Here is a 22,171-nt window from a genome sequence, read left to right as displayed (position 1 = left end):
GAATATTTCAAAGACTCTGCGATATTAATAAAGAACAATTTTGTTTTACTCACTCCCTTTTTCTCTCATTGGATTTTTCACTTTCTCAATTTTTGTATGTATTTTATCTTCTCTATTTATCGATTGTTCTCAATGTCTGTTATATAAATAAAGCAGAAGATTTTTCTCTTGCTCTTGTTTTTTTCTCTCTCCTTCGCTTTTTCACTTTCTCTGTTTTTGGATTTTTTATTTCGATTTTCCCCGCTATACATTTTCCAATTTTATTGATTCTCAATATTTTCTGATTTTTTTTTTCATTCTATTTTAAAATGAGAGAAAATGAAAAATAAATACTTTTCCTTTCGCCCTCTTTTTAAAAGTTTTCCCTTTTTAATATTTCTCATTTTTTCCCATTATTCTCTTTATCATTATTATTCAATTCAATTTTTCCATCTTCGACTTTCTGTTTCGCTTTTCGATTCTTTTTTTTTCTTATTTTTTTTTGTTTTTATTTTCTTTACTTTTCGATTTTTCCTTTCCCTATTCTTCGATTCTTCCTTTGCTTTCCGAATTGTGTTTTCCTTTCTGTTTTTTTTAATTTTCTCTTTCTGTTCATGTTTTGGTATTTCTCTACCTCTACCTCTTTTTCCATTTTTCACTTTCTCATTTCTCTATTTTCCGGTAGACGAATTTCATGCCAACTCGTCTTAGGAGTTGGCAGCAACATATATTTGTTTGTAAAACAACTAGATTTTTTTTTGGCCCTTTCTAAAAAGTAATCTAATTATTTTTTTTTCACATTTCAAGTATTCAAAGTTGCTTAAATGACCATTGTCTTTACACCCACTACGTTTCACTGCTACCTGAGATAGTGCTGCCAACTCCTGAGACGAGTTGGCATGAAATTCGTCTATAAGTTCATGAACATGCAGTCGGGCGTTCTCATGCTGTGAAATTATCTTGCCGTGTTTTTTCTCCCATTCCGGTCGTTTTTTCTTTCAGAGCTCTGTCCAAACGGATAAATTGTTGTCGGAACCGTTCACCAGTTATAGTTTTTTTTTTCCCGAATGTGATGTCTTGATTTTTTGTTGGCTACCAAAAGCGATTCTGTTGCTTTCATTTGAAAGAACGAATATTTCACATTGTAAAACACTCAAATAAGTGGAATCAAGAATCATTTTAGAGGTTAAAAACCTCAAAGGGAGAGTTTTTATCAATTTTCTCCTAATATCATGATTAACTTGATTCGTTCTTTGTCATCATAATGTTTTCTTTCTCTGTCGCCATTTCATTCAAAACATATTCATATGAGTTTTTAATATTGCCAGCGTGGGCACAGTGAAGTGGAATTCGTAGCTTTTGGAGTTGCTTAAAAAATCACCTGTCGCTGTCGAAAACGACTGGAAAAGGTTATTCGCTGGTAAACCACAGAAGTCCTACTTGGTTGCCGAGATTATTACCCGAGAAATAACGAAAGATTATAGTACACCCAGGTATTTTTTACGTACCTCGTGAAAAAAACCGCGTTAATTCGAAAAACCGCGTTTATTGGAAAATCCGCGTTAATTGGAAAATCCGCGTAAAAAAATCTCTTAAAAAAATCGCGCAAAAAAAAACCGCGTAAAAAACCTGGGTGTATTTGATTAAAATTGATTTTCAATAAAGAAAAAAAATCATTGAGATATTGAACCAAAAACCGCAGATACTTTTAAATGGCCTAAAATTCATGACAACGCTAGATCTCTGTACCGGTGACAAACTGTTTCCAAAATAGTGAGAGTTTTGTGGCAACAATACGATGGGAAATTATTTATCACGAAAAAGGTGTTTAAGCAAGTACGAATTCAAGACATTTAAGAACCTAGATTCTCGATTTCAATGATCAGATTTGAGATGTTGAATGTTAAATGTCAATCATGATAGCGTCATCTGACATTTGACATTTTTACATTTGCCAATTGTCAGATGTCAAATTAGGAATTTTATGGCACAAATTTATGATTTCCAACTTCGCATTTGATCTTTCAGATTTTTGTATAAAGCGGATATTATGTATATATATATATATATATATAAGTGCCACAAAATTCGAGAAACGCGGGAAATGAATTACTTAAAAGAAAGTTGGATACATAACCGCACCGGTACACAGTGTATATCAGCCCAGTCAGTGACACTTGCGCTTATCGGTATCATATCCCGCGAGTCGGTCATTGGACTATTGAAGTCTGTAGCTCGACATTGACTAATAACATGTCTGTCGCTAGAGGGTAAGGGGAAACAAAATTAGCTGCACCAATAAGGAAATGATATCGCTTGCATTCATCGCAGTTGAGTCCACAGTGTCTCGGCAGCAGGTAGCAGAATACTCGAGTGATACAGAGTAAAGGCAAGATCAATATTTAGAGTGCACCTTTTTAGCCATCCATTGAATAATCTAACGGCGTTTGCGAAAATTGCACTTAGTGATCCCAAGGAGAGAAAAATGAACGACAACAAATTTGTTGCTAGATCTGCCCATGTCATTCAGACTCTTCACATTGATTTGCTAATTAATCGGTTCTGAACCAGAGACAGCAGCATCCTCGATCAATGTCCATCCGCAGATCTGTTGTTGGCGCGATGCCCACCACGTCGACCAGCTCTTCACTCAGCTCAGTAAGTGGTTCAATTGGCTGCTAATATAATCGCCATTCTGTGTGAACGAGTCGGTCACTCGACAACCGAACCACTTACCCTAAATTGATGATGTGCTTCAGCGAAAGGCATCATAAACGAGCCGCCATCGCCATCGTGTTTGTGAAATCATAATCGAAATCGAACGGAATGCGCGCAGCAGACTTTATATAGTAACCAGTCCTCGAAAAAAATATGAGTAAATACTCAAAAACTAAAAATGAGCAATGCAGTGCGACGGTCCATGTTAACGAAGTTGCCTTTTAACACTCTCGGTATGTTTATTGGTTATTTGTTTACAAAATTTCCGAACTATGCTTTTTTTTTGACGTTGACTTTACTACAACAATTCAATATTCGTGAAATATAGGGCCATATTATGTAAATCGTATCGACCATCACTATTACAATCACATCGAAATTTCGTACTCTGAAAATCGAAACAATCTTAGCGAGCTCGAACATCATGTGCATATTTTTAAGCGTTTCTAAAATGTTTTCCAAAATAAAATATCAGGTGCGCAAATCAAAACGAAAATCTGGAATCTGAAATTTGAAATTTGGAGAATTGTGGAATCTGAGATTCCATTGTAGATTATGAAATCTTAAATCTCGGTCTGGATATTCGATCCTAGAATACACAGTTTGATATTTGAGAACGGAATATGAAATTCAGAATCAAATCCCACAAGATGAATTTTTCTTTGATACCGAAGAAGAAATAGAAAGTGAAATTAAAAAAAAAAACAGAAAGAAAAACTCAAATAGAAGAGTCGAAAAATAGGGAAAGAAAAAAAATTAAAATAGAGAAAATGAAAATGCAACAAAAAAAAATAGGAAAAAGAAGAATCGAAAAAGGCTAAACAGAAGGTCGAAAATAGAAAAAAATAAATCGAATGACAATGAGAGTGAGGATTATCGAAAAAATAAAAAAAATGTATATAAAAAAAGGAGAAAAATTTTTAATTAGAGAGCGAAGAGGAGATTATTTATTTCCCCTTTTTTAAATTCAAAAGAAAAATCATCATCAAGAAATATTGAGAATGAGTAAAGTTAGAAAATGTATACTGAGAACAATCTAAAAATAGAAAAGAATTCAAAAATTGAGAAAGTGAAAAAGCGAAGAGGGAAGGAACAAAAGAGAGCAAGAGAAAAATCTTCTGCTTCGTTTATATTACAGACATTGAAATCAATCGAATAATAGAGAAGGTAAAAACATCAAAAAATAATAAAAGTCTATTTTTTATTTATATCACAGTCAGAGACAGAGTCTTTGAAACATTCTAGTTCATTCGTCTCAAGCCTTGAAAAGGAATTTTTTAGGAAAATTTTAATGAAGGGTCCTAGGATCAAACCTAGTTTCGTTCAGTTAGTACGTGAACACTCAACAGATTTGGTTACGAGGACGAATAAGAGAAGAATAGAAAAACCGAAAAAAATGGGTGGGTTATATCTATGATATAACTGCAAGGTTGATGTGGGACCACCTCAGCTTAGCAATCATTTCAGTGAGCAGAAGATATGAGGGCATATCCTCCAATGCAATCTTGAATAATCGAGCCAAAGCATTATGTTCGCGCCCGTTCTTGTAATCCGTGTTAGGAAAACACTTTTCGGAGTGCAAAAAAAAAACATGCAGGTGCAGAAGTACCTGCGGCTTGCATGAATCAACAACTTCAACTTTTACTTTTTATACTATAGAGGATTTAAATGAAAGTTCATTCGCCTCTAGTGTCTGCACGATTTTCCCACGTTCCTTAGTTTAGGAAATCGTGTTAAGGAAACATATTCTAGTTTGCACAAAGGCAAGCGAGTACAAAAGTACTCGCAGTTTGCATTTGTTTGCAAAGCCGATTTCCCCAGACATCTTGGTTTTGAAGTCTGTGTTGGGCAAACACATTTCAGCCGGAACAAAAATACCCCCGACTTGTATGAATTTGCAATGCCAATTTCCTCAGACACCTTGGTTCTGAGGTCTGTGTTGAGGTCGAAATAAAAAATACCCCCGATCTGCATGTATTTGCAAGGCCAATTTCCCTACGCTCTATGGATTTGAAGTCTGTGTTAGGGAAACACATTTCAGTCGGAACAAAAATATCCCCGACTTCATGCATTTGCAATGCCGATTTCTCCAATGTTGCTTGATTATGATGGCTGTGTTAGGGAAACCGTAAATCGGGCCAATCAAAACGAGGCAGTAAGCGCATTTAGATAACGCCTAACATTCTACCGTTATTCAATTGTTTATCTAATGAAAAATAACATTTTATTAATTGCGATAGAAGCGTAGAAATATTCGCTATCAATTGAAGCAAACATCTTTCCGATCCAGTAAGAAATGTTCGAGTTATAAGCATTCGGAATCTTTCATTTTTTCCTGCATGTTCTGTGTTTAGGTTTTCATTTTACCCCCCATATATTCCGGTTAGACGTAGTCCCACGTTAAAAAAATTGTACGTAGCATTGTGCGTAGCATTTTGTACTTCTGGTACCATTTGCGATTAAATGCTCCTCTAATATACTCCAAACTACACTAGGTTAAAAATTTATCTGCAAACATTTAAACTTACTGTGATACTGTGTTTTTCTGGCACTTTTTGGAAATCGATGCAAAAAATGTTTATAGCTTATTTTTTCATCAAAGATACAAACTATACTTGTACAGAATTTATTGGAGCTTTCAAAACTGCCTTTCGATTTGCGGTGCGATGGTTGTTTATTGAATGATTCATTGTCAAAGACGAAGGGGTAATTTTTCATTCAAACTGAAATATTCCTGTATGGAAAGGTCCTACGGGAACGTTCTAGAAACCAAATAAAAGCTGGTTGATAAAGTTAATTGGATTTGATGTTGAGTTGGTTAGCAGAAAATTGTATTAATCCGGAAAATGTCGAAAATCCTTTAAAATTTCCGACTTCGCATTTTGTTCCTCTAATTTTTTTGTCGAGTATATTTCGATGTTTGAATTGTTTAAAAAAATTTAATTAAATTTGCGAAATATATTTGAATCGATTTAAGATTATAAAATATGTTCAGATCGAAAATAATATCTTAATGAGTAGATTAATATGTACGATTCAGTTGTAAACAATGGAGCAAATATGCAGTATATAATCGAAGAGACTGAATAAAATGAATGAAAAGGGATTAAATATTTAAAAAAAGTCACAGGAGGGTTGTGTCCGAGACACGACCGCATAGTTGAGGTAGGATTCCGTTAGGCTAATTATTGATTTTGGATATGTTTACAGAATTACATAGTTAAACTCGGCCCTGAAAAGGGTCGTTTTGTTTGGCTGTTAGATATTGTTTGTTCACTCCACCAGTGTTTACCGAGTGGTGATGACAGAAAGATGGTAAACAGTCGTAGGATGGTGCGTATTGGATAAAAGATACCGAAGTGGAACGAGATATGATGAAAACCGCCTCTGTGATTCTAGACGAGATGCCTCCTACATTATGTATGGATGAAATAAAGAAAAAAAACTCACCAATGTAATATAAAATAATTACCAATACCAAAAACAATCAGTAAAAACATGTTACTTTAATATAGATAAAACATATTTAAAATGGGAGAGGTGATTTTCTTTCATAACTTTTACTTTCTGATAGTTTATTCAACCCAATGCGAATTTTAATTGGACTAACAGCACCTAATACTATATGAAGCGCATATGGGAAATCACTTTTTCTAATATTTCTTCACTTTTCCAATGTTTCTCGCCGTACAAACATTCCTTGGGTGAAAATAGACACAACAAAACAGACAGCTTAAACCAAACGACCCGTTCCGATTTCCCCCAGGCAGCTTGGTTTTGATGTGTCTGTTAGGGACCCGCCGCATGTGTCATCAATTTCGACCAACCAGAAGTGGGTATTTCCGTTAGGATAGGGGTTGACATTTTTCGATAGTTATTTTCATGACATATATTATTTTCTTCAATATAAAAGATTGTTATGGAGTACCGAAATTGATTGACGCAAAAATTTCATCAATCCATCATGAAATGACTGAGCAATAAGTGTTTGAAATTGGACAATCTTCACGATATGCTCGATTTTCGATTTTCAATTTGTACCCCAGTATGTCCCCGAAAGACGTAATCCTACGTCAAAATATATAAGAAGTTGTGTCCAGGCACGGCCGTATCTGTGACGTAGCACTACTAAGTTATATTCTGTTTTGGAAGTTTTAGTATTGATTCTTTAGTAGAATGTTTTGGTAGCCCTGGAAAAGCCGATTTTGTTTTTTTCCTTTTCTTTGTGTTACAGACATACCTTGGAAACGGATAATTAGAAATGATTATAGAGAGGAGAGAACAACTCTCGTAGCTTTTAGGATGATGTCACATACAGCTATTTGTTTTATACAGCGGCTATATTTAATGTGCGCTCGTTTTCGCTTGTGATGGATGAGCTTCCAATACATGATGTGCGACCGGTACCACTAACGAGGGATGTAAAACTGGTTCGTTGGTTTGAGAAAAGAAAATTGTGCCTCCCCACTACATTAGTTGCTCATTATTAACTGCGTGGGTAGGAAAATGCAAAAACGCAAATCTATGGTATATGGAGCGGATTAAATGGTAATGTGTTGCAAATAAATGTATGAAAAATGCTTCCAATTTTCATCAAACCAGATCATTTACAAATTGTTTGGTGTGCAAATACTCCAAATCCGGCAAATGTTGAAAATATTTCATTGAAACGTGATGTATTTTCCGATTTGGCAACTTTACTGAGAGACTGATTCTACCTCAAAACATTTTCACTTTTTTTCCGAAAGGGGCAATTCATTGTGAGCTTTCATATTCGGGTACAAATACTGAATTTGCACGACTCGAACTTAATGTTGACAAAAACGAACCGTATCAAATATCAAACCGGTAGTGTAATCTTGATTCTTTGGGACTCTTCATCTACAGCAATATATTTTTCAAAATACACATAAAATTCCTCCGAAAAAATGTGTCTTGCATTATCATTCAGCATGGAAAAAAATCTTAAGTAGATCCAATTCTAATCGACAAATGACAAAACATGGGTCTTTTAGATTTAGACGAAATCTTGTATTTGTTTCGGACTGGAGGAAATATGAGTTTTCCACGAAAATTGGGGCTATTTTGACTCAAGAGTAACGTTTCAATAGGGCGTATCAATAATTTTTTTTGTTTTTTTTCAAAAAAGGCTTTTTTAAAAAAAAAATTTTTTAAATTATTTTGTTTTATATTATCTTTCTTTCATTATCTTTTTTATTATCTTTTTTATTATCTTTTTTATTATCTTTCTTATTATCTTTGAAAGAATGTTGGATTTTGTTTTCGTAATTATTGATTAGAATTGTTTTTTTTAAAGGTTTCGTGGCTTTGAGATATTTTTTCTTGAAAATTCCCTGTGAGCCACCCATAGACCACATTTCTGCAAAAGTTACCGTTTTTGAGCCATTTCGATTCATAAAAAAGCACTACAAATTTCTTGCCTCCTCGGAAGGCAGTCAAGATTAATGGTGGAAAAATTCGCGCAAAATTCGTCATATACTTTATTTTTACACTGATCAACTCATTAGGAAGGTTTGTCGCTATAGTTTTAGGTATTAATCTTGAATTGTAATGATCAATTGACGAGTGGAAAAAGCATTACCTCCTGCACGGAAGACTTGTTGAAAATTTCAACCAGATCGGAGTTCGATGAATCACAGCCCGGACGACATACCCTACCATTGACAGCTGTCAAAATATAGGGCTCTATATCCTATAAACTACGAAATGGATAACCCTGTATTGCTTCAGGGCTCAACAAGGAAAAGTGCTCTCGTTGAAAACACGAACTCCAAACCAGAGATTTGGAACGACACGACGCTGTCACAACAGTTGTTGCTGCTGCTGCTGCTGCTGCTGCTGGTCATGATTGCATTATTATCACACCCCTCTGGCAGTGCAGCCGGATAGCAGCAGTGTAACGGCTGTGTGGCAGTAGCGTGCAATATAATAACAATAATAATCACTTGTTGAAATCAAAGCGAGGGAAGCCCGGACCAACGCGGAGACAACGCGCCGAGGCGGCTAGTAGAAATTAATTGCCACGTGACCGACACAAATCGTAATGCTGCTGCCCCGCTATGAAAGTGCAACGCGGTTGCGGCCATTTGTGCCGCCGCAATGTGCTCTACGTTTCATCGCAATTAGTTTTCTTCTGTATTGTGTGTGACTCTCAATTTGACTTTAAGTAAGCGCGCGCGGGATTGTCGGGTACGAACAAAGCGAGACCTCAAAATGAACTCCGAGTTCCGACGATGGGCCAATCACAGTTCCGCTATTTGCTTCCAGTTTATGGCGGTAATTATTATTTCGTGATATGACACCGAAGTACGCAATAACTTGTGCGCCGGATCTTGTCAAATTCGTATCTGGTCGCAGTTGGGTTTTCTTGAGAGCTAAGTTGAGCCATGGGCCTACCAACTCATGAAAACCTTTGTACACTACCGCTCTAAAAACCGTTACCAATTTTCCTCTCGTTCCCGAAATTGACACTCTTAAACGCAGCAACCCGAGGTTACCGCGTAGCAACTTATAACCTATCGTAGCAGGTCTGCAAGCGTGGAAAGCTAGAACTGACATCCATTGGCGAAAAAAAATGGACGGAGAAAACAGCAGCTGCTATTCGCAAACGGAGGAGGACGATGAACAACAGATGCAGGACCCGATGGAGGGTCGATCGTACCGCGATCCGGAGGGACAACTGCTGCAAACCGTGCGGAGCTGCCTGGAGCAGAAAAACTACCTGCGGAAGGTGCGTAGCGAAATGCGCCAGAAGGTCCTCGAAACCATCCAGATTCCAGCCGAAGGCACCGAGAGTCTGTTCCTGGGTTCCGGCGGAGGCGACGACCAGCCTCCGAAAGCGGTTCTGCTGATCAATCAGATGATTTTGGAGTACCTCGAGTGGTACAATCTGCAGTACAGTGCGGAGATGTTTTCGGCGGAAACGGGCACCGCGCCCATGGAACGAACCTACCGACGTCAGAAGCTCCAAAGCACGCTCAGCGCGACACTGGAGGATCCACTGGAGTTCCAATCGAATCTGCCGGTGCTGGCCGAACTGGTGATGAAGCTGGCGGCGGCCGTCCCTGGGGGATCTGCTGATTGATGGGGCGCGCTGTTCAGAGTGTTCCTAGACGCGCAGTCGCTGGGGCAGAATCCCCAATTTAAACATAGTTTGTTTTGTTGTAACGGTCCATAACATTAATGATGCGTGAGGCTTTTCGGTCTCGAATTAACGACAAAGCAATGTAGAAATAGAGCTTTTGCGGTGAAACTTGTATTTTTGGTTTATTTGAAAGATTTTGTTAGTTAGTTTTAATAATCTGTTGACAAGTGAATAAATTAATTAAGCAAATTTTACGTCTGTTTATTGCATGAGTGAAACCGACAAAAAAATGATGTAATCTGAAGGGTCTGAAAAATACTATGAATCTAAAAAAAAATGCAGAATCTGAAGAACCCAAAGAATCTGCAAACAGAATTTAAAAAAAAACCGAAGTATCGGAAGAATCAAAAGAATCTAAAGAACCTAATAAATCTGAAGAATTTAAAAAAAATGAAGAATTTGTTTTTGAATTAGGATAATCTGAAGAATCTGAAGAATCTGAAAATATGAGGATCCTAAAATCTTCGAAATTTTCAAAATCTATTGATTTATTTTTATTCCTCAAAACATTTTCACATAACTTCGAACGTCGTTTAAAAGATCTTTTGAATATCTTGAACTTTTTTGAGTATTCGAAAAATCTCGAAAAAAATATTTTGATAATTTTTCCCAAAATTTTAGGAAAATTTAAGAAATTAGAAAGCAAAAATACTTAAAATTTTCTAGTAATTTTTTGAAAATCATTGAAAAAAAATCTATTGATTCTTTATTTGGGGTCTGTTGTAAATCGTTTGAAAATCTTTAGAAATTTTGAGAATTTCGAAAAATTCCGTTTTTTTTAATCTATTGAAAATGTGGTGAATACGTTTTGAAAATCTCAGATTTTCAAGATTTTTAAAAACTTTTTAATAAAACCTTGCAAAATCCCAATCATTTTGTGAATTTTGAAATTATTTTTTCTTGAGAATCTTTGAAAATTGAAAATTGAATAAAAATTCTTTGAAACAGTGTTAAAGATCCTTCATCAATGTTGAGAGTTTTGAAAACCTTAATAATTTGTTTTGAAAACCTCTAAAAAATCTTTCCAAAATCTTGTGAAGATCAAATGAAAATCTTGAAAATTTAAGCAAGCTGGAGCATTTTAGAAATCTTTTAATTTTTTTTTCTGGAAACCTTCAAATATATTTCAAAAATCAGTCAAAAAATAATTTGAAGATCTTTTAAAAATATTTAGTAATTCTTTGGAAAATCTTAATTAATTTGGAAATTTGAAAATTCTTTTCAGTGTTTTTCAGTGTTTTTTTTTAAATCTTGTGGAAACCTTTTGAAAGTATAAAAAAATCCTTTGAAAGTATTTTAAAATTTTTGAGAATTTTGAAAACTTTCAAACATTTTTATCTAGGAATTTTAAAAAATCAATAGATTTTTAAGATTTTAGGATCCTCATTTTTTCAGATTCTTCAGATTATCCTAATTCAAATACTTAAAATTTTTCAAACTCTTCAGAATGTTTAGGATCTTTAGATTCTTTGGATTCATTGGATTTTTTTTGATTCTTCGGTTTCTTCAAATTCTGCCTAGCTTTCAGATTTTTTTGGGTTCATCGGATTTTGCAGATTTTTTAGATTCATAAAAATTGTCAGATCTTTCGGATTACATCATTTCTTTTTGTCGGTTTCAATCATGCAATAAATAGACGTAAAATTTGGTTAATTAATTTATTCATTTGCCAACAAATTATGAAAAGTAATGTAAAGTAAAGTAAAATACAAATTTTCACCGCAAAACTCAAAAAACGCAAAACGAAATGCTCAAAAAAATTTGAATATTCCGAAAAATTCCGATTTATTTTTTAGTCTATTGTAAATGTTGTGAAAACGTTTTGAAACTCTCTCGAAAATCATTTGAAAATATCACAAAAATCTCATAAAAGTTTTGAGAATTTTGAAAACCATTTCAGACCTTTTTAAAATCTCGAAAAAAATATGTGATATTAGTAAGAAAATCTTGAAAATGTAAGAAATGAATAAAAAGATTTTTAAATTTGAAAAAAAGACAAGAAAAAAAATCACAATTCTTAAATTTTTCAAAAAGACTTCCAAAAGATTTTCAAGAGATTTTCAAATGATATTTTGTGAGATTTAGGAAAGATTTTCGAAAAAATTCTAAAAATTTTTGAAAAGATTTCCAATAGATTTTCTAAATTTTTTAGAAATATTTTCAAATGATCTTTAAAATATCGTTTAACCGATTTTTTGACAGCTGTGGTATCCAAATGGTATCTAATGTTATATTTAAAAGGCTAAAGAGATTTTCTTAAGATTTCACAGGATATTGAAAATATTTTTTGGAGATCTTCTCAAAAAAATAATAAGTAATAAAAAAGTTTCCAATATTTCAAGATTTTCACAAATTTCACAAACTCTCAAGATTTTTAAAGTGTTTAAAGATTAACGGAGAAAAATATTTTCACAATGTAAAAAATTCCGAAAGAGTTTGGATAAAATTTAATAGATTTTGAAAATATATTTAAAAGATCTTCAAAATATTTTGAACAGATTTTTTGAAGGTTTCAACTAATAAAAGATTTCCAAATAGCTCTATATTTTAAAATTTTCCGAGATTTTCTTGAGATTTAGTTTTTTTTTGAGATCAAAAATAAAAATTAAAAAGTTTCCAAAATTTTCAAGATTTTTAAAATTATTGAGATTTTTGAAAATTTCCAAAACTCTTAAGACTTTTGAAATTTTTTAAATTCCCCAGATTTTCAGAAGAATTTTTAAAGAAACAGATTAAAAAAGATTTTCACCATTTTCAAAATTCCAAAAAGATTTTTGGAATATTTTGAAAGGAATTTTGAAAGATTTTCAAATTAATTTGTTTAATTTGCGGATAGATTCAATTTTTTTAGTTTTAATTTTTTTTCAATGAAGATCTTTTCAAATAATTTTTTTTTAAATCTCCACATAAAATTGAGGTCTCGAGATATCTTTTCAAAATCTTGTAAAAATCTCAAGAAAATCTTTCGTTTTGAAGACATTTTATTTTTTTTACCTTCAAAAAAAATTAAAAAAAAAAGGTTTTTGGAGAAATTTTATTTTGTTTAAATTATTGAATAAAAATTAAAATCTGTTTAAAAAATTTCGAAGTTCTTTTAAAAAAAAATGAAAATCAGTTGAAAATCTCTTGAAAATGTTTTGAAAATTTTGGGAATTGTGATTTTTTTTCTTTTAATCTGGTTCTTTAGAAAATCTCGAAAACTAAAAAAAATCTCAAAAAATTTGAGAATTTCATAAACTTTTAATTATTTTTGTATTTTAATTTTTTTTAAATATTGCTAAAATATTTCGAAAAGCTCATAAAAGTTGTTTAAAAATTAAAGTTTTGAATATCTTTGAAAAAATTAAAAACATCGTAGGAACTATTGGAATTTATTTGGATTTTTTTTTCAAAATACTTGTAAAATCTGTCGAAAAATCTTTTGAATTTTTTTTCTAAAATTTCGTAATTTTGAAATCAATTGTGTATATTAATAATAATTTGAAATGTTACAACAAACAATAAAGACCGCCGCATTTTTGATGTAGGACGTTTGAGTATTCATTCCAAGGCGAACAATTTGAGTTCAAACAAAACAAACAGTTTGTACGCATGGCGGAGCAGCAAAAAACCTTTTTTTGTTCATACAGGTTTAAAATAAAGTTCATTCGCCTCCAGGGAAGTGAATTAGAAGATCGAAAGCATCTCTTTCAAAGCTAAGCTGAGCAGTAGCTCGATCGCAAATGAAATCTATTCACACTTTCGCCCTTTGTGATTTTTGTGTAAAGGCAAAACATAAGCTGCAAATGTTGCCTTTCTTATTGTTGCTGCACTGGGCATACATTCCGAACGCACGCATCGATTCTCGAAAAGCAGCAAAACAACAACTGGCGGTTTGCTGCAGCAAACGCACTATTTATCGAACACGCTTGTTAATCTTTTTCGCATGGGTATGATAATGAATTTTCAATTTTCTATTGCAATTTCGTTTTATAAGTTTCAATTTCAAGTTGGAATTTTTATTTTTTGTTTCAAATCAGAAATTATTTTATTCAAGTTAGCATTTTTTTAAACTTCTCCAATCTAATTTTGATTTTTGTTATATTTATTGTGTTTTCTTTTTTTCGAACTTTTTTAACTTTTTTGAATTTTCAAATTTTTAATTTGTTTTTTTTTTAATTTTTATTGCAAAACCTGAGTGATAGAATTTTTTAAATTTTCTAAATCCCTCGCGTTTGAAATTCATGAAGAATTATTTTTTTTGCAACTACTAATAAAACATGAATTTTCGATTTTTCAAAATCCAATTTTCGATTGATTCGAATAAATCTTGATTTTTTCATCCGTAATTTTGGTAGTATTATTTGTTTTGATTTCTATTTTGGAATATTTTTCGATAACTAATTGAAGCGATTGAGGTGAATGAAGCGAATGAGGTGTGTGATTTGAATGAGATGAGCAAGGTTGGTGAGGTGAATTAGGTGATTCAGCTGAATGGGGTGAGTGAGGGTGGATTAGGTAGGTAAATGAGGTGCATGTGGTGATCAGATTAATAAGGTGAAATATTGACGAAGCTAATTAGATGAGTAAGGTGAGTGGGGTGAATGAAGTGAGTAAAGTAAGTAAATGAGGTGAGTAAGGTGAATTGGGTGAATGAGGTGGGTAAGGTGAATTAGGTGAATGAGGTTATGCAAATGAGTTGTGCTCCCGTGGCCGAGTGGTTAGCGTCAGAACTAACATGCCGGGTGTTCGGGTTCGATTCCCGTTCTGGTATGGGGAATTTTTCGTCAAAGAAATTTCCTCCGACTTGCACTGTGATCACGCGTATTCTAGAGCTTGCCACTCAGAATGCATTCAAGGCGTGTTATTTGGCATAGAAATCTCAACTAAGTACTAATAAAAATGACGCAAGTAATACTACGTTGAGACGGCGAAGTTCCTCTAGGAACGTTAGTGCCATTGAAGAAGAAGAAGAAATGAGTGAGGTAAGTAAGGTGAATGAGTGAATAAGGCGAATTAAAACGAACTGAATGAAGTGAATGTGGTTAATGAGTTGAATGAAGTGGATGAGGTGAGCAAGTTAAGTGAGGTGAATCAGGTGAATGAGATGAGTGAGGTAAATGAACTGAATGAGGCGAATGATGTGGGTGAGGGTGAATGAGGTGAATGTGATTAATCAGATGAACAATTTAAAATATTAAGAAAAAGCATGAGTGAGACGACGAGTGAGATGAATGGGGTCAATGAAGCAAGTAAAGTAAGTGAATGAGGTGGTTAAGATGAATGAGGTTATTAAAGAGAGTGAGGAAAGTGAGGTGAATGAAAATGAACTGAATGAGACGAAAAGGGAGAATGAGGTGATTGTGGTGAGTGAAGTGAGTGACTCACTCAGAGTGAGGTGAATTAAATGAATAAGGTGAACAAACTGAATGAGGCGAATGAACTGAATGAAACGAAAGAAGTGATCTAGGTAAATGAGCTAAAGAAGGTCGATGAGGTGACTAAGGTAAATTAAATGAATAATGTGTTTCAAATGAATAAAGTAAATAAAGGATATATACATTTCATTTCGTTTTCACCGTGAATTAACGTTCGTGATCAAGCCCAAAGTAAATTACGTGAAGGGGGAAAAGGGGAGAATGGGGTAAATGAAGTGAATGGAGTAAGTGAATGAGGTGAGTAAGGTGAGTGAGGTTATTCAAGTGAGTAAGGTGAGTGAGGTGAATGAAAATGAACTGAATGAGGCGAATAGGGTGAATGAGGTGAAAGAGGTGAGTAAAATGAATTAGATGAAAAAACTAAATAAATTGAATGAGGTGAATGAGGTGAGTGAGGTGAGTAAAATGAATTAGATGAAAAAACTAAATAAATTGAATGAGGCGAATGAAGTGATCTAGGTAAATGAGTTGACTGAAGTAAATTAGATGTATGAGTGAGATGAGTTATGCGAACTAGGTGAATGAGATGAGTGACGTGAATGGGATGAATGAAGAGAACGAAGTATGTGAATGAGGTGAGTAAGGAGAATGAAGTTGTTCAAGTGAGTAAGGTAAGTGAGATGAATCAGTGAATAAGGTGAATGAAAATGAACTGAATGAGGTGAATGTGGTGAATGAGATGAGTGACGTGAATGGGGTGAATAAAGCAAGTAAAGTAAGTGAATGAGGTGGGTAAGGTGAATGAGGTTATTCAAGTGAGCAAGATAAGTGGGGCGAATGAGTGAATAAGGTGGTGAAGGTGAATGAAAATGAACTGAGTGAGGTGAGTGAGGTGAGTAAAATGAATTAGAGGAATCAACTGAATAAGCTGAATGGGGCGAATGAACTAAATGAAGCGAAATAAGTGATCTAGGTAAATGAGGTGAATGAATCGACTGAAGTAAATTAGATGAATGAGTGAGGTGAGTTATGCGAATGAGGTGAATGAGATGAGTGACGTGAATGGGATGAATGAAGAGAATGAAGTAAGTGAATGAGATGAGTAAGGAGAATGAGGTTGTTCAAGTGAGTAAGGTAAGTGAGATGAATGAGTGAATAAGGTGAATGAAAATGAACTGAATGAGGTGAATGAATGAGAATGAATGAGGTGAGTAAAGTGAATTAGATGAATAAACTGAATAAGCTGAATGAGGCGAATGAACTGAATGAAGCGAAAGAAGTGATCTAGGTAAATGAGCTAATTAGATAAATGAGTGGGGTGAGTTATGTGAATTAGGTGAATGAGATGAGTGACGTGAGATAAGTAGTAAATGAAATAAATTATATGAAAGAGGAAAATGAGATGATTGGAATGAATGAGTTGAATTAGGTGAATGAACTGAACAAGGTGCTTCAGGTGAATCAGTTGAATGAGACGATTGAGTTGAATGAGCTGCATGAAACGAACGAACTGAATGAGGTGAATGAATTGAATGAGGCGCATCAAATGAATAAGGTGAGTGTGGATAATGGGGTGAATGAATTGAGTGAGTAAGATGAGTAAGGTTAATTAGGTGAATGAGGTGATTGAGGTAAGTGAGGTAAGTGAGGTGAATGAGGCGAATGAAGTGAATGAGGTGAGTTCATTTCCTTTGAGTTTGTTCAGCATCTGACGATAATTGAGGCGATTTTTGGTAGCTTCATAACGAAGTTTTTCTAATCCTTCTTAGAACATCTACTGATCCTTCTTAAGAATTTTTCTCCCAATTTCACAAAACATTCTCCGGCCAATTGATCTCTCTTGGAAACGTTAAAACTCTGATATGGACAATTGACACAACAAAACCCAGAGAATACTAGACCTTCAGTAAATCAAAATATTTGGATTGAAATGCCAATCCGGAGATTCTGACTTCAATTATACTTAAGTGTCGCGAGACATTCTGTCAAAACACAAAGCCTAACGTGTGGTGGAACACGTGAACCAAAACCAGTCGCGATGATTTGGCTCCAAATTAAGACATATGTATGTCCATTCAAGACCACCATTTGTTACCACCATTATAATCCAGATTCGCCGCAGTGCGTCGGCGCTCTAGATTGAATTGTCCGACCAGCATTTGACACAAAAAGTTCGTTGTCACGTTTTTTCGGCCACCATAAATTACTTCCTTCCTTCCACCGCTTTCGCGTGTCGCTTTTTTTCAACTTAAAACCTGTAGAGCTGCATGGCTAGTTCTAGTTTTTTTTGTACATCCGCGTTATCATTCAACGTTTTACGACACATTCTTCCACCGTGTTTTGTATCGTTGTTGTCAATACAATGTGTCTGTGTTGTAATTTGTGCCGCGACCGGGTATTGAACGCATCGGATAGATGACATACGCATAACGTATGACTGCGAAGCGCGTAAATTTCTCCCGCAACGAGATATTGAGCGACAAATGGGGGATGGGGGTCTCTGGAGGGATAGAGCGAAGAGTGCGCGCAATCGTGTCGACATGTGTTACATAAAAAGTTTGTTCTATTTTAGGGCACGTGTCGGCTCACAAAGTCGCGTCACGTCTGTGGTGGCAGTGACAAGCTCGGTTGCGAATAGTTTTGCTGGTGGAATTCGCGTAATCCTCCCGACTGGCAGCGGCGCAACGTGGACATTCCGATTATTTTTCAATGTCCGCGCCGCGAACGCTTGGCACTGTGTCAAAAATAAGGTCCCAATTGTGTTGGTGGTAACCCTGCCACACAATTCAGCTGAACCGTCTTCTTCCACGGCGCAAATATCTATCCCCCAAGAGTGGAAAATGTTTTACTGCGTTATGTAAACATGCGAAAGAATGTGTGTGTGTGTGTGTGTGTGTGTGTGGAATGACCGCAACCAAATTGAGTAATGGATAGGTGAGAAAGTCAACCGGACCAATTTGTGCCCGTAAGACCGTGCAACCGTCCGTCAATCATCGCCAAACAAGGGCACAATCCAAGCGTGAGCCACTCTCGTTTAGCCACCGGCCAAAATTATTTTTCATTTCGTTTATCATTATTTTTTCGAGTGGTCCAAATGCCAGCAAGCGCAGCCTCCGTTGGCGACGAAAGCGGCTTCCGAACAGTAGTTCCGGGATGGCTTGCGAACCGGACATAATGTTATACAATGCTAAATTATTATTCCTTTCCTCTGGAAGGATGTTGTTCCCACCCACATACCCACACTAGTAGTATGTCGGCATAACCCTTTCATCCATTTGACGGGTTCGCACCGATTGGAAGAGAATTAAAAACGAGCGCGCACTTCGCGCTCTCCCACGAGCGGGCCAGAAAGGAACACAGAAGGAATCTTTATTAGCGGTGAAATATGACATTTTGAATTTCTCTAATGATGGTGTCGAAACGTGTGCTGCTGCTCGGTGTGTCGTGTGCGCAAATTCTGTCCGTTTCATCGCCCGGCGAGACAAACACCTTGTGATCTCTACCTCTACTTAACACCCCCCCCCCTCTCCTCGAACCCAACTGTTGCTACCACTGCGCTTGTGTTGTTGCTAACGTGGTTAAATGACATTGGAGGGAAACATTCCTCAGATTTTTTTTTAAATTTCGGAGCTCCGTTTGCTTGCTTCCTTGCTTGCTGCTGCTGGACATGAAATTTCGAAGGTTCCACACTAACTCACTTTTTTTGTTCTCTGGTCGCGCTGGTCGTGTCTGCTGCTATGCGAAGAATTTTTCTTCAATTATCTCTAAAATTAACCCACGGTAGGGCGAGCTAGAGAAAAAAAATCGTTACAAACGTGTGTTTCGTTTCAAGCGCATTGTAAAATCGACAGGCGGAGACTTCAAAATCTACAGAAATAGAGATAGTTTGGTTGTGAGTCATTTCTTATCATGTTAGCTTCTCCCTCATTCCTATCATCAGGTTCCGTGAACATTCCTGCCTGATAAAAATCTGCCAGGAAATTTGCTGAAAGAACACACTGAATGAATTGAAAAACTGACAAATTGAAAAAATGACATTGAAAAATTGACAAATTGACAAATTGATAAATTGACAAATTGACAAATTGATAAAATGACAAATTGACAAATTGACAAATTGACAAAATGACAAGTTGACAAGTTGACAGATTGACAAATTGACAAATTGACAGATTGACAGATTGACAAATTGACAAATTGACAAATTGACAAATTGACAAATTGACAAATTAACAAATTGATAAAATGACAAATTGACAAATTGACAAATTGACAAATTGACAAATTGACAAATTGACAAATTGACAAATTGACAAATTGACAAATTGACAAATTGACAAATTGATAAATTGACAAATTGACAAATTGACGAATTGACAAATTGACAAATTGACAAATTGACAAATTGACAAATTGACAGATTGACAAATTGACAAATTGACAAATTGACAAATTGACAAATTGACAAATTGACAAATTGACAAATTGACAGATTGACAAATTGACAAATTGACAAATTGACAAATGGACAAATTGATAAATTGACAAATTGACAAATTGACAGATTGACAAATTGACAAATTGACAAATTGACAAATTGACAAATTGACGAATTGACAAATTGACAAATGGACAAATTGATAAATTGACAAATTGACAAATTGACAGATTGACAAATTGACAAATTGACAAATTGACAAATTGACGAATTGACAAATTGACAAATTGACAAATTGGCAAATTGACAAATTGACAAATTGACAAATTGATAAATTGACAAATTGACAAATTGACAGATTGACAAATTGACAAATTGACAAATTGACAAATTGACAGATTGACAAATTGACAAATTGACAGATTGACAAATTGACAAATTGACAAATTGACAAATTGACAAATTGACAGATTGACAAATTGACAAATTGACAAATTGACAAATCAGCAAATTAACAAATTGACAAATTGACAAACTTTCAAATTGACAAATTGACAAATTGACAGATTGACGAATTGACAAAAAAAAGAAAAAACCCAAGAATTTAATGAATTAAAAAGGTGTATTGAATAAATTCGATAATTGAACAAATCCAATATCCAAATATTGAAAGTTGGAAAAATCTTAAAATTGTGTAAATTGCAAAATTTAATAAGTCCACTAAATTAATAAATCCCTAAAATTCTTTAAATCCGAAATTTGGATAAATTATAAAATTGAACAAATCCAACAATTAGATAAATTCAAAATCTTAAATCGGTAATCTTGATTCTAAAACATTTAAAATTAAAAAAAAAAATCTAAAGTAATAGATATTGACGAAAAAAACCGATGTGCAAACTGAAAGGTTAGATCTCAAACATGAAAATGAAAGATACTTTGAAAAGAAACTTTAAAATTTAATCAAATATTTTTGGATTGATTTGAAGAAAAACCTAATGAACAAAAACCTAAAATTGAAATGAAAATTTTTTAAAAATTGAAAAACTACAATTTTGAAAAAATTCCATAATGGAATTTGGAACAAATTAATCAAGCCTCAAAATTTATCATAAAAATTTACTTCAAAAAGTTTGGAAAATCTTGAGATATGTATGATTCTACAATGAGAATAAAAAGTAAAGTTGGAACAAACCAGAAAATAAAAAAAAATACTTTGAATATTCAAAAAAAAAAAAAATCTAAATCTTTCAATTTGGCTTTGACATTTTTTGAGCATTTAAATATTTGAAACTTCAATTTTCGATTTAAAAATTTTCAATTTCATTTATTTTTAAAATTTTAAAATTTTGGATTGAGTTTTTGAATCTTTTTAAAATATGAAGTTAGAAAATCACTAAAAAAATCAAATAATGATCGAAGAAATAATACATTGGAATTTGCACATTAAAAAAAATAATAGAGAATATATTTTTTTTTCTATAGAAATTGAAAAAGAAATTTTAAAAACTGTAAAATAAAATAGAAATAAAATTAAAAATTTGATATATGAAATACAAAACCATTAAAAGCAAAATTTAAATTAAGTTGAATAAAACTATCAAAAATTGCGAAACTACAAAAAAGTGATTCGAAGAAATTAGAAAATAACAAATTTTAATTCAATCAAAAATAGAAATGGAGTCAGTACATATAATAAAAATCTTCAAAAAATATAGTAAGAAATTAATCGAAGAAAAATTAAAACAAAGAAAATATAAAAAAATTATTATCAATGATAATCTAGGTTTGAAAAGTTGAGATAATATGGTATTCAAATAATATATTTTTACAATAATACATTTTTTACATTTTTACATTATACATTATTATATGGAAACTCAATCAAAAGATCTAAAAAAAAAAAAACAAAATCCCAAAAAAAGTAAATTCAAATCTGAATCTGAAAAGCGTTCTGAAATAAGAATTATAAATAAATACGTATAGTGTAAAAAATATTTATAAAATGAAAAAATTAAAATGTTTGATGATTTGACAACTTAATAAACAATCCTAGAACAAAAAAAAACATCAAAAATTAAAAATCGAAGTATAAAAAAAAATGAGAATTAGAAAATGCAAAAATGAAAAATTCAAATATTTAAATTATTATATTTATTATATTTGATTATATTTTTGCATTTGAAAAAAATAAAAATAGATTATAAAATAATTCTTCATCAAAATTAAAAAAAACACAAACAAAACAACAAAAAAATTTTAAAAATATTTTTAAAAAATAACAAAAAACTCAATCACAAATTTAAAATTTGTTTAATTAGGTTAAAAATAAATATATTGAAAATTCAGGAACATTCTACGAAAAAAAAATCATAATCTGAATCTGGAATGAGAATTTATAAAAATTACAGTAGAAAATTCAGAAAGTGATCGAAGAAATTTAAACTTGAAAATAAAACTCCAAATTAAATTGAGAAAACAGAAATAAAAAACATTGCCACAAATTTCAGAAAC

At 33.4% G+C, this 22,171-nt stretch overlaps 2 protein-coding genes across 7 annotated transcripts in view; both read left to right on the top strand.

The window, feature by feature from the left end:
- The window catches only part of LOC129762815 (uncharacterized), a 469,094-nt gene that overhangs the window by 126,869 nt on the left and 320,054 nt on the right, over nt 1–22,171 (top strand). The gene's annotated exons all lie outside the window — the stretch shown is intronic.
- Nucleotides 8,937–9,958, top strand: LOC129762996 (uncharacterized). Its single transcript, XM_055761674.1, has 2 exons — nt 8,937–8,994; nt 9,202–9,958. The coding sequence occupies exon 2, from the start codon at nt 9,293–9,295 to the stop codon at nt 9,800–9,802; it is 510 nt and encodes a 169-aa protein (XP_055617649.1). The 5' UTR covers nt 8,937–8,994; nt 9,202–9,292; the 3' UTR covers nt 9,803–9,958.

This window comes from Toxorhynchites rutilus, chromosome 1 (assembly GCF_029784135.1).
Source record: "Toxorhynchites rutilus septentrionalis strain SRP chromosome 1, ASM2978413v1, whole genome shotgun sequence".
In the NCBI taxonomy this organism is placed as follows: domain Eukaryota; kingdom Metazoa; phylum Arthropoda; class Insecta; order Diptera; family Culicidae; genus Toxorhynchites; species Toxorhynchites rutilus.
This window is presented reverse-complemented; position numbering and strand designations above follow the sequence as displayed.